General features: G+C 38.1%; 2 protein-coding genes across 4 annotated transcripts; one reads left to right on the plus strand and one right to left on the minus strand.

Moving 5' to 3' along the window:
* Positions 1 to 470: 470 nt before the first annotated feature.
* chchd7 (coiled-coil-helix-coiled-coil-helix domain containing 7) lies at positions 471 to 3,235 on the minus strand. Of its 2 annotated transcripts, XM_062479339.1 has the most exons (4): positions 3,085 to 3,235; positions 2,045 to 2,104; positions 1,493 to 1,591; positions 471 to 1,064 (listed from the first exon to the last, which is right to left on the minus strand). In XM_062479339.1, the coding sequence occupies exons 2-4, from the start codon at positions 2,096 to 2,098 to the stop codon at positions 960 to 962; spliced, it is 258 nt and encodes an 85-aa protein (XP_062335323.1). In that variant the 5' UTR covers positions 2,099 to 2,104; positions 3,085 to 3,235; the 3' UTR covers positions 471 to 959. The 2 variants fall into 2 exon arrangements, with proteins under 2 accessions (XP_062335323.1, XP_062335324.1); XM_062479340.1 differs by lacking the exon at positions 3,085 to 3,235 and having other exon boundaries at positions 2,045 to 2,122.
* A 50-nt stretch (positions 3,236 to 3,285) lies between these two features.
* Positions 3,286 to 12,470, plus strand: plag1 (pleiomorphic adenoma gene 1). 2 transcript variants are annotated; one of them, XM_062479338.1, is made up of 3 exons: positions 3,286 to 3,346; positions 5,381 to 5,737; positions 5,960 to 12,470. In XM_062479338.1, exons 2-3 carry the CDS (start codon positions 5,490 to 5,492, stop codon positions 7,128 to 7,130), a joined length of 1,419 nt encoding a protein of 472 aa, XP_062335322.1. In that variant the 5' UTR covers positions 3,286 to 3,346; positions 5,381 to 5,489; the 3' UTR covers positions 7,131 to 12,470. The 2 variants fall into 2 exon arrangements, with proteins under 2 accessions (XP_062335322.1, XP_062335320.1); XM_062479336.1 differs by lacking the exon at positions 3,286 to 3,346 and adding an exon at positions 3,586 to 3,715.
* Positions 12,471 to 12,683: the final 213 nt, after the last annotated feature.

Genomic DNA, 12,683 nt, shown 5'->3' on the forward strand with positions numbered 1-12,683 from the left:
GTGGAGTAATAGAAGTAAAAGTAACTGCCTGCAAAAATGGTGATGACTGCAAAGGCTCATCACCTGGTATGAGAGATGATGTGGTCAGGGGCTGTACGCAATTTCCACCTAGAGGATGAACAAAGTACTTTTCCATCTATATATCTGGACAGGTGTACATGCAAATGTTAGCCTACAGGGGCAGTAGAACACCAAGAATGTGAAGGTAACTGTCTCTACACTTTGATATGATCACACTGGTGTGATCACTCAAGAGCGGTCTCTGAAGTACCTGTTTGACCATGGGGGGCGGGAAACTATTTTAAACAAACCATATAATCTAATTGTAGGTTATCATGCATCATATACATAGCAGTGTCACCAAGCTTTCTCAAATAACTTAGCTCGGAGTCAGCCCATGGAGTTATGTTGCCACAGCCTTGTCTGTTTTGCTTTCATTGTTAGTTTACTACCTGTAATAGATGTCCGCTTGGGAAAGCAAAACATTCACCCTTTGCAAAAATAATGACCTTTAATGATTTAATATATATTCAAACTGATTTTCTTCAAGGACAACTAATTCAACCAGGCACATGACACAGTTCACATACATTTTTCTTTTTCTAAATGTTGTTATACATTGTCTTTATTTTTATATGAAATGTATTGTGGTCAAAGTAAATGCAGGTTAAGTTATTTTATCAGGGTACCAGGTAAAAAATCTGGACAGATTTTTTCAGAAACTTTCCAGAAGAAACTATATTTTCTTGACTAACGTTGTATTGAGTCATTGGGCATCAAGAATAACTTAGAAGTTGCTTTGAGGTATGATGCTTGGTATAAGTTCCACAATGGCTGCCTTGCTCAATGTGGCACTGGTATTGTTGTGTGGTGGAACTAAGGCAGGAGCGTGACAGTTTCCATCAACTAGAGCATGCCACAAACTGTCAAACACATCCCTGTGTTGCCTTCACCATGTGTCAGTAAGGCTTTCCCCCAATCGAAGTCAAGATCTGCTGTCGTTCCTCAGCAGTTGGCATGTCCGGTTTCACACCACCATGTCTTCTCTCTATCATGATGTTGTGCTGGGGGCAAAAAAAAATGTGCAATAGGTTTAAATCAATGCAAGCGTTGCCCTTTTTATTTTATTGTATATTTAATTCTATTCTAATCCCACTTAGTACTGATAGTTTATGTACCCTTAGTATAGATAGTCCACATATTTAAATTTTAGGTCCCTATATGTTTATTGTATGCACCTTCCTGCCAAAGCAAATTCCTTGTCTGTGCAAACTTTCATGGCAAATAAATCCCATTCTGATTCTCAATAGTTTGTTATTCGCAGAGAATGCTTATTCTCTACACAAGATTGTTTTTTTTGTTGTTTCTGACAAGACTTTGGGTTGAGGACTTCGCACAACTTTATTTTAAATAGAGCATAAAAGCTATATTAAAGAATACTGAGATGACATTTTATTTTTTTCCTCTGTGCTGGGAATGGGAGAACACTTACCCAGTATTTCCTACAGTTTTTATATCTCATGAAGTATGCAGAACACATACTCTTATCATAGTTGTTGATGTCCATGCACTTCTGCGATCCATCGCTTTCCTGCAAAAGATGAATGACAAGTGAGTACATGACTACTCTAAACACCAGCGTTTCTAGTCAAATTCTCCCACTCAATTCTATACTAGGTCCAACAAGGATCTTAAAGCAGCACGAATATTGGAGAAAACAATATAGCTGTACAGAAAATAGAGTGGGCCGGGCTTCTTCAGGATGAAAAGCCAGATGTCCAGTTGAGAGACAAGTGTCCTTAACAACCAGAATAATCTAACATAATTCAGCAGAGTTTGGCATTTAATGTTTAGATCCGGTCTTATGAAAATCAACTTCTCAAAATCACACATTTAGCGACAGTTATTTTTGGAGTGACCTTTGAGTATTTGACCAAAATACTTCCTTCCTCCCTCACTCTCCAAGCCTGACATTGATCATATTTAGCCTTTCATCTCCAGACCTGATTGGGCAGTTACAATTTTGTACAATCTGTAATCTTACTTCAATGCATGGGTTAATGTCTTGATTCCGTACTTTGCGTGTATTTTTGTCCATTTGAATCTGTGTGAAGACAACAAATTACCTTTGAGTTCAGAATATACATAGTAATATACATGCTAGTTCTCCAAAACCTTACACTTCTTATAAATAAATTGTTTCCATGTTGCCGTCGCAAGGCCAAATAAGAGGGCGCAGGTAGTCTACCACAGTTCTAATCTAGAAATCCATGTGTTGGATGAGCACAACTTCAAATTTCTGCCTGGCCTACGACTTTATGGAGAGCGCTGCCAGACAGTGTGGAGAGTGGCGTTAAAGAGGTGTAGTTTATCTGATAGGACATCGGGTAGAAAGTGCCCAAAGGTCTAAAAAATATATAATAACTTTATGAACTATTATTTGTCATTCACCGTTTTAAAAGGTGCATCACACACCAGACTCAACAATAGGTATTGGATTGTCACCCTTTGAAACCATAAATATGACTTTAGTCCTACTTGTAGAGAACTCTGGGGACGTAACAGTATGCTAAAGAACCATGTAATTGGTTCTACAAACTCCTTAGACATATTTTTCCATCGTTCTATTCATATGCTTTTTTTTTCACCTTTCCTAATTTTGTAACAGCTAAGTGAGTTAGATAATGCCAAGCTATAATGTTGTAGTGCTAAGCCAACATAAGTGAAACTGTCCAATGGGTATTGGGTGCCAACACTGCATGCTTTTAGAAGCTATTATAATTCAATACTGTTTTAATTGAATCTGTATCAAGCTTAACAGACAGGCAACTACAACTCGCAGCAATCTAGTAAAACCGACATTGTTGACCTTCGCTTTGTGATGATTAGTGCTAGCCATGCTTCAGTCTGCTAACTAGCGCCGAGCTAAAGTGTTTATGGCATAGGCTTCTGTACGGAAGGTTGGCTAACAATTGTTAGCTAGCTAACTAGCTCGAGTTAAATGTAACGCTTTTGACGTTTTTGATAATGCATCCCTCTTAACAATTTAATTTTCTTGTAGATACATAAAGTATGCAAGCTTACTGATCAGCGGCTTCCTTATTGTTTCAGTGTTGTGCACACTATGTGTATTGATTCCCTACTGTCTACCCAACTAGAATAATCTCACTCCATACTAGTATCAGACGCCCGTCATTTGACAACAACGCACAGCGACTCACACAAATATGGGCACAGCCTAGCCGTTAATAAATTGACAGCACATGTAACCAACAGGAAACGAATCAGAGAGGTAACTGCAGATGGGTTCAGTTAACCGACACCCCAATACACCAATAGAACAACGGTAATGACATCTTATAACAAGTTATTGTTATAAATGAACCTTAAGTGGAGTCATTAGGATTGACACTAGCAAGTTGGGAAATTGATCTTTATCGAAGAAGACTATAATTGACGTTGAAATATCAAAGTGACAGGACTTTGCTCAAATCAAAAAGTAAGAAGTGGGAGTATCGGTGAATGGGCGTGGCTAAAATGTAGCCTATGTTTGGTTGCATCGCAGCGCATACACAATGGCTGCTGGAAAGACTGGAAAGCAAACAATTTTCAGGCCCGCCGCGTCTAGCAAAAAACATGAGAAAAATTATTAAAAATTCGAAAATTAGTTACAAGTCAAGAAAAACACAGTAGAAAGAATGTTAAGACACCTAGGGTAAGTTTGCCGTGAATTAACTAAATTGTTACTCACTTCTTCAATTAAAATTTCAGGGTTATTCAAATCATGAGAGCGGGGTGAGTTGGGGGAAAGGTTTCTGTTAATCAGCACCTAGTTTGGGACTTCAGAGGAAACTAAAGATTGATAGCCTAAATATTAAGAACATTCTAATATATAGTGTCATTAGTTTTAGTCACGTCAACTTTCTGCCTTGGTTATATATCAACAACCAGTTAATAAGAGAAATCATAGTAAAAGTTATGAACTAAGTTGAGTAAGCTATTACAACAACAGTTCAGCAAAGACAGCTGACGCGAACACGCGCACCATGGTTTGATAAAAATATTTTTTAAATGCATGCTTTACACTTAGCCTATAGTTTTACTTTTGACATAAGCGTGCACGAGAAAGAATTGTAAAGATATCGATCGAAGCAAAGTTGCACTCCCTGAACGACAGGAATCACTATGGGTGCAAGATATGTTTAAATAGGATGTAGCCTACCCTATACGTTTTGGATGAGATGATGTGAAAATGAAGAAAATAACAGACAATGCAAAAACAGTAATACTAATAAGAAAAGTTCTATAAATATGTGCATGTGCATATCCCCCAAACCTCTGTCACATTTAACACACTTAATATGTTGTCATAAAACATGCTAAACTTCCACTGACCGAAAGGCTAGCCTAAATGTGATTTTTTTGTTTCAGCTCCATCATACTGACAATGTGATGAAGAGGCTAGTCATTAGACAGTTGATCGCTATAGTTGTTATTCTCCTAGGTGCTCACATTAATTCTCTAGATTTCCATGATGAAGTTACACAAAGCCATGTCTTTAGCTGTTGTTTTGAGGTTGCTGCATAAATTATAGCCTACATTAGCAGTATTTTATGTTATGCCTTATTGTACAATTTCGAATTTAGCCAGTGTCCAGAGTTATACCTAACATAATGCTCATTATGATAAACAATTAGTTAAACAAATTGGTGTGTGTGTGTGTGTGTGTGTGTGTGTGTGTGTGGGGGGGGGGGGGGGGGTAACGGCAGGTTTACATAGCTGTATGCACATGTAGCCTAGACATGCAATAGCCTACTGTCCAGCTGAAAAATTGTTTTGTAAGGATTAGTAAGTGGCTTTTGCCTAATAAAACCTGCTGCATGTTACATGTTGTTAACATCAATGGCATCCTCAAAAGACAAATACAAAGACAATGTTTTACCTTACCAAAGGATGCAATACTCTTTAAATAAATTCAAGTGTTCAGATAACTCAATTGCCAGTTACAGAATAAGTAATAATTAATAAAAATAGATAACAAACACAATTGAATATACACAGTAGCAGCAATTTACAAGCAAGTAACTAACCCTACCTAGGAATATAATGTAGAGTGAGGTCTGCACAAATATTTAAATATAATAAAAAGCTGACAGTGTGCTCTAATGTTTACAAGTTTAGCTATATGCTTATTAGACTAAGATCAATATGACAAAAAGAAATCCTCTTGGAACCTCAAGGACTATGACCATATCAAGAAACAAGGGCCTACAATATACCTTTTCCCAATGGTTTCAATAAAGAAAATCTTACTATTTGTGCAAATAATTATTCTTAATTTATCATTCAATTCTCATCTCTCTTCTTCTCTTTTCTTCAGGCACCTCAGTCCTGGCGGTGTTGACCACTTACAATTGAATCGAACATTTGCATCAAGACTAGTTGGGGACTGCGCCCTTATTTACCAAGCAGGTCTGCCCTAGGGTGCCATGGCCACAGGAATCCAGGGGCACCTTGACCACGTTCCAGAGAAAGTAAGGCTTGCGGTGGCCACAGGGAAGCGCAAGAGAGCTGAAGGAAAACCCAGGAAGAACTTCTCCTGCCAACTATGCGAGAAGGCCTTCAATAGTGTAGAAAAGCTGAAGGTGCACTCATACTCACACACAGGAGAGAGACCGTACCAGTGTTCCCATCAAGACTGCACCAAGGCCTTCGTCTCCAAATACAAGCTGCTACGGTACAGACAATTGGACTTATTTAGCAGACTGTAGCATGTTGGTTCTCTCTGTACTCTACTAATAGTTAAATAAACTGATCTTTCATAGTATATTTTATAGAAATATTATTGAACCCTTGTTTTAATATCACAAGATCAGTGTCTTGCACAGCATGCTTACATAGACGCAGGTTTTATTCTGAAATTCATGAAAGTACTCATGAAATGTATCTGTGTTCAAAGGCATATGGCTACACACTCACCAGAGAAAACCCACAAGTGTACATACTGTGAGAAAATGTTTCACCGAAAGGATCACTTAAAGAATCACCTGCACACTCATGACCCAAACAAGGAGGCATTTTCCTGCCAGGAATGTGGTAAGAGCTACAACACTAAGCTGGGTTTCAAACGCCACCTTGCCCTCCATGCAGCCAATAGTGGAGACCTCACCTGCCAGGTGTGTCTGCAGCTATTTGCCAGCACAGGGGTTCTCCTGGAACACCTTAAAACACATGCAGGCAAGTCCTCAGGTGGGACCAAAGAGAAGAAGCACAGATGCGAGCATTGTGAGAGACGCTTTTACACCCGCAAAGATGTGCGGAGGCACATGGTGGTGCACACTGGGCGTAAGGACTTCCTGTGTCAGTACTGCGCCCAGCGCTTCGGTAGGAAGGACCACCTGACACGCCATGTGAAGAAGAGCCATGCTCGGGAGATGCTGAGGGTTAAGACAGAGCCAACCGATTCGCTGGAGCCCTTTGTCAGTGACCTGGCAATGGGTGATCTGCCACCCATTCTGCCCTCGAGGCAGCTACAGCTCTATGGATGTCCTGTCCTTGCCCTTCCAACCCCGGACACAGAACACCTTAACAGCCTTCCACACTCTTTCTCCTTAAAGTACCCTCTGGGCTCCAACTTTACCTCATATACTACCACCGTGCCAGAGAGGGAGCAACATTTGAAGGGAGACCTGGAGACATACTTGATGGAAATGCAGAGCACCATGCCTTCTTCCTCCACTCAGTTCTCAGCCTCGAAACTGGAGCTGGAACCCCAGATGGACCCCTTGGATGAAACAACCCAGGAAATGTCCCTCTCCAAAATGTCTGCAGTGGCAGCAGCAGCAGCAGCAACAAGTGACACGCTGGCAACCTCTTCGTCATTGCTTGATTTCTCCCAGCTCTTTAACTTCCTGCCTTTAAATGGCCCACATTATAACCAGACAGGAGCCACGGGCAGCTTGGCAACCTCGTACCTGCCAGAGGAGACCCTTTCTCTAGTTCAGTTGTCCCCCCAACCATCTGATGCCCCGGAAGTATCTGGAAGTCCCCTCCATGGTCTCTCTTCCTCCTTCACATCTAATCTGAGCACAACCACCACACTGCCCCGTTTTCACCAGGCCTTTCAGTAGTTAGTTCAGCACTAGGTCAATGCAGAGTTTATGAAATCCATTCATATATCCGAATCCAAGTTTTAGTTGAACAGTCGTCTGGAGTGATTGATCATTAGGACATATAGAATTAAATTTAGTGTTAGAAATAACCCATTTATTGAATATAAGCACCTCATTGTTAAGGTAAATTGACTTAATACAGAATCTATACAATTGATAATATAAAGTTATAGTTTTTATTGGGACATGTATTACATCATTGAATTTTGAGCAAATAAGGCAGTAAAGAATAATCATAATGGTAATGTACAATATTGTTATAAGAGCACAGGCCAGGGGAGTTGCAATGGGCAGTGGACCACAGGCAACCACCTTACATGTACTATAAAAACCATAGCACACCCTGAAGTGCCTTATTGTTACCTAAAAATGCCAGACAATTTAAAATGTTTTTAACACACTAGCAATAAGCTAACTTGTTGGTTAACTAGTTGGTTAACTACCTCTAGTTAATTCCTCTACCTCTAACTAATTCTAGAATTGAAAGTATGTTAAACAGCTATTGTTTACTCAATCATCCCCAAACAATTTGTCTTAGACAAACAAATATGATTCCATGCAAATGCAGATAATGTCAAAAGCTAGAAAGATTCAGGACTGACAAAAAGAAAATTGGTACAGCACTACAAGAGTTCAGACTCTTTCAATAACAAACCCCAATCCAGAGTACTAAAATATATTTTTAAATAGATTTAGATGAGGTTGCAGTGTTTTTATTTTTGATTCTTAAAATATTGTGCCTTATAGTTAAAACATAGTGTGCCTATTTTACAATGTTTCATAAAGCACTTTGAACTTTAAGTGATGTTGAACATCATCACATATCTGTCTCATATCTGTGTGGTCGGAGTTCAAGCAATACAACTATACATACAGTATGTTCTCACAATTGGGAATATGCCATGGAATGAAGGTTATGTAAATCCTGGATCCCTATCAAAACCAAAGCCAACCAATTATCTAGCAAGCAGTTGAGTAGCATGCTATGATGTTTAAGGTTTTATCGATGCTGCTGTTTCATCCCTGTTTTCCCACTGAGACATACACTGTTGTTCTCCATCATCACAATAATTATATAAATTATAAATATATATGTAATCATATATGTAATTATCTATATTTATCTATTAAGACGCATTGACACCCTTGGTTAATATGAACAAAAAAGGCTGTGAAAAGATTGTCATTGTTGTTTTCAGCTTGATCTTACTCTCAAAATATTATATTAATCTAACCTTTGAGTTACAAATGTTTGAAGAAAAAATACAGAAACATGCATGTCACAATTATTGGCACCTTTTGTATTTAATACTTTGTGTATCCTGACTTTTGAGAAATAACAGCTGTCATACATTCTCTCCTATATTGTTTGAGAAGGTGGGAGAAGATTTTGGCAGGAATTTAAGACCGTGCCTCCACACAAAAACTTTACAAATCTTCAGTCGTAGCTTATTGACTCTCCTTTTAAGCCCACCCCATTGGTTTTGATAGGATTCATGTCAGAGGAGTATGATAGCCATTGCACAAGCTTACATCTATGGTCAGTGAACCATTTCAGTGTGGATTTGGAGGTATGCTTCAGATAATTGTCCTGCTGGAAGATTTAACAACTCAGGGTTAGCCATCTGGCGGAGACAGACAGGCTTTGACCTAAACTCTCCCGGTACACAATTTAGTTTATGGTGCCACATATCCTAACAGGTTTCCAGGGCCATTGGAAGTAAAGAACAGACCCACAACATCACAAATCTGCAATCATACTTTACATTGGAGATTAGGGTTTTTTCTGCATTATCATGGATCCCACCCCTGGTGTTTATTGGCAAAATAACTGATTTAAATTTAATTTACAGTGAGATTGAACTAGCTCTATCTGTTTATGTTTGCGGTTTGGTGACAGCTGAAGCTGTCTTCTGGTTACCCTTCCAAATAACCCTTGTTTTCATAGCCATTGGCTGATTTGCAAATGCATACCATCATTTGTGTGTTCTCTGTCCTTTTCCATGTTGATAGATGACTAAGGATGCCAATGACTGTGACATGCATGTTTTAAAATGAAGTTGTTATTTTGTGGTAAAATGTAGGTTAGACTCATACAATATGGTTATGTTCTGAGATTATATGTTGTCTTAATTGTTTTAGTCAACTTCAGTTATTAAGGAGAAATAGCTCAATCATGTATGAGTAAGGAAAATGTCTTAACAGGAAGGGAAACATCAAAGCCTGGGTTTGTGTTACATTTAGACTCAACAGCAATAACTCTCTATTCTCAAATGTTTCACTCCGTTCCTTAGAAATACAGATATATAGTAAAGACATGGTATATGAAGGATTACACTCTATTTGAGGAGTGACAAGATCAGAATGTAAAACAGTAAGAGTGATTTGTCTGAACCTTAAGTACATACAAGTTTTATTGCTTGAGTCAAGCAGTGATTTAGCAAAAGATTCCCCAATATAAGTTACATTTACATGGTCTTATGGTTAATCATGTCTGACAGAGAGTCAATCCAACCTGAAGAGCTGATTAATAACCTTTAAATTGGTTTGAAACCCTTGATAGTGAAAATGTGCCCTTTGACGGTTTTATAGCTGAACCAAGTAGCCTTGACTGAATTTCAGCCATAGTGAAGTCCATTAAGAAGATTATTCAATAGATGTTTCAATGGAAGTAATGATGGCTAAATCGCTTTCAGTATCACACCAGACACATTTATCATTTTAGAAACCATCATGTTCTCTGCTTTAGAATAAAAAACATCCCTCTTATATGACAATATTTGGTGACTATCAAAAATGCACATTCACAATCATTTGTGTCACCTAGTTATTTTTGTGGGAAATTAGGCCTACTCAAACTAGACTGAAGGGAACTGGACTGTGGATATTAAACACATTCTAGAAAAGATGTGTTTAAAGCCATTGTTATAATTGGTTCACAACTGAGAAAAACCTCCTTGGATGTGTTATGAGAAACACCTCCTTGGATGTGTTGCTATGAGACGTTAGGAAATGCAATTTCCTATGTATTTTTAGGGCTTACCTTTTATATACAATCTTTTACGTAATTAATCATAATGCTCTGAAGTGGTTGCAAAACATATTTTTCACTTTCTGTTTTCAGTTCTGTACTGTACAATGTTAGAATGATAGAGAAATGTTGGTGATGGTAAGACAACATGATACCTGTATGGGCGCCAGTATTTATGAGCTAAGACGAGTGTCAGATGATGGGTTTTGTGTTACTTAAGTTTTTACTGCTCAATGCAATGATATAAGGAAAGACAAGAAACTCTTATGTGGCTAATTGACTCATATGCTAACCTAGGAGGTGACATTCCCAGGGTTTTTCTTTGTCTGTGCAAGATGCTGTAACTGAGAGGGGTTGAATGATACATACTTACTAGAAGAGTGAACATGGAGTGAATTGATTAGAGATTATTGTTATTCATTGGATTGGTAGATGCATTTGTAATTAATTCAAGAATCCCTAACTGCACCCTTCCATGAGGTCGGATTTGCACGTGCAAATGTCAAGCTTACAAAGGGAGATCTAGAAACCAGGCCTCAATATTCAACCTTCAACCTAATTTGCTGTTTGCCCACTGTAGCGCTATTTTCAGGCGTTATGTGCCGCTTGCACCAAACAAGTTGAAGTTAATGGTACTTAATAAGATGTCCTTTAACCCCCAAGAATATAGCTAGTGACAAAGTTGATCTGTAAAATAAAATTGATCAGAGGCTCTTTAGAAAAGAAGACTAAGGGGTGTGTGATGACACTGAAATGAGGACATGAATGTTTCAAAGCATTATGAAAGTGTTTTATTGATGAACCTGAAAGGTCTTTAGTTTCACATACAATGTTTGGTAGTTGCTATATTGGGCATATTCGTTTTTAAATCATAGCACTTTTAGGAAATGTAATGCTTTTGTTTCCTATACAACCGTCTTGTTTAAAAAGGAGTTTTACCTAATAGGAGAAAGTTAGTGTGTAAATACAGTATCAAATGTTTTATTTTTACAGGTACAGTTTTACAGTGTTGTAGTATCAAAATGTCATTTTTGCTTTACTTGCACAAATATTCTGTGTCTCTCATAGAGGTTCAACATGTCAATGAACAATAACAGAAGATAGAAATTATTGATGGAATTGATTACCAGTACAGTTTACAAAAACAGTAGATTTTGTTCTGAATGCATATCAAAGGGCAACTTTGAAGTAAAATACCCATTGCAACTTTACAACAATTTCTATATTTCCACTGGGTTTTGACTTCTTCTATATTTCTTTAATCTCATCATTTGACTGACAAGCACTTAACAAAAAATGCTTTCCATAACCAATTTCATATACCTGAGACACCAATGTTCCTTTATTGAGAGACACAGAACTTTAGTATTCATGTCAACCCTTCATGTTAAGCTTCAGTGGTACCAGTGAACCATGTTGAATGTGTATGTTAGAAACACTGCAATACTGCAACTTTCTGGTAATGGATCAAGCTGCTAACAGATACTTCTGGTGCTGCAGACCTCTATTGTAGGATTTTTATTTTATTTTGACAAAAGTATCAAACTGAGCTGAACAGTTGGCATGTGTGTTCCACATTCTAGAGCTAGGCGTGTGACTAGTTTTATATACCTTCTTTTTACTGTGACTTGCTTGTTGTTGTCCTCTTTAATGGATTTGCTTGTCAATGCTCTCCATTACTTTTGTATTGTGGTATCGGAGAACCTTTGTCAGGGTAATCATTATTGGCAAGTTTTTGAAGGGAGGAGGCTCACTCAACGTGTGACTGGGAGGCAAACGTTGATGAAGGTAGACATAAAGTCTTCCCAGGTGGAGACATCTCTGCAAAGACGAGGATTTACAGAGGCCTCTGTTTAGAGGCAAACTGCATTCCAGCCATGTTGGTGTTGTTGTTCAGTGCATTTCAACAGTGCCATCCTGTAGTAATAATGGACTCATGTTGCTAATCCTGTATATTTTACTTATTCTACAAACTACTGTTTTATTTGTATAAATATAGGCAAATAATTCATATATCTATTTTGCATAAAACTGAAATTAACGCAGCTTTTATCAATTATTTTTTAACATTGACATCATCCAAAGAGACAGATTATTTATTGTCTGGCAGAATAACCTGATTTTTTTTCTATAAACATACCTTGCTGCTATGAGAGAGACGAGCTGCAGTCTTCAACTCCAGTGTTACACAATGTAATTAAAGTTTAATAAATAGAAAACAAATAATTCATGGAAGACTGTTTGTTTTTATATGTGTGCAGGGCCTACAAGGAATGTGTTAGGTGTCAGCTGAGGTATCTCTCTACTGTCCTATGCCTCTTACAACATGCTAATGAGATGGACCTCCTAAACCCAGAAATAGGTAGGCTGATTATAAAATAAATGTAAATATCAGTAACAGTGCTCCCAGTGGTTTCATAAAATCAAACAAACTGAAGCCCGCCTCGCCAACCTGGCCTCGCCATAGGCGAAAATCGAAA

The sequence above is a fragment of the Osmerus eperlanus genome, chromosome 15 (genome assembly GCF_963692335.1).
Source record: "Osmerus eperlanus chromosome 15, fOsmEpe2.1, whole genome shotgun sequence".
Lineage (NCBI taxonomy): Eukaryota > Metazoa > Chordata > Actinopteri > Osmeriformes > Osmeridae > Osmerus > Osmerus eperlanus.

Coding starts and splice junctions, on each gene's coding strand:
- plag1 (XM_062479338.1), top strand. CDS start 5,490: ATGGCCACAGGAATCCAGGGGCACCTTGACCACGTTCCAGAGAAAGTA. Junction 5,738..5,959: donor TCCAAATACAAGCTGCTACG/GTACAGACAATT, acceptor CTGTGTTCAAAG/GCATATGGCTACACACTCAC.
- chchd7 (XM_062479339.1), bottom strand. CDS start 2,098: ATGGACAAAAATACACGCAAAGTACGGAATCAAGACATTAACCCATGC. Junction 1,592..2,044: donor ACATTAACCCATGCATTGAA/GTAAGATTACAG, acceptor CATCTTTTGCAG/GAAAGCGATGGATCGCAGAA. Junction 1,065..1,492: donor AAAACTGTAGGAAATACTGG/GTAAGTGTTCTC, acceptor TTTTGCCCCCAG/CACAACATCATGATAGAGAG.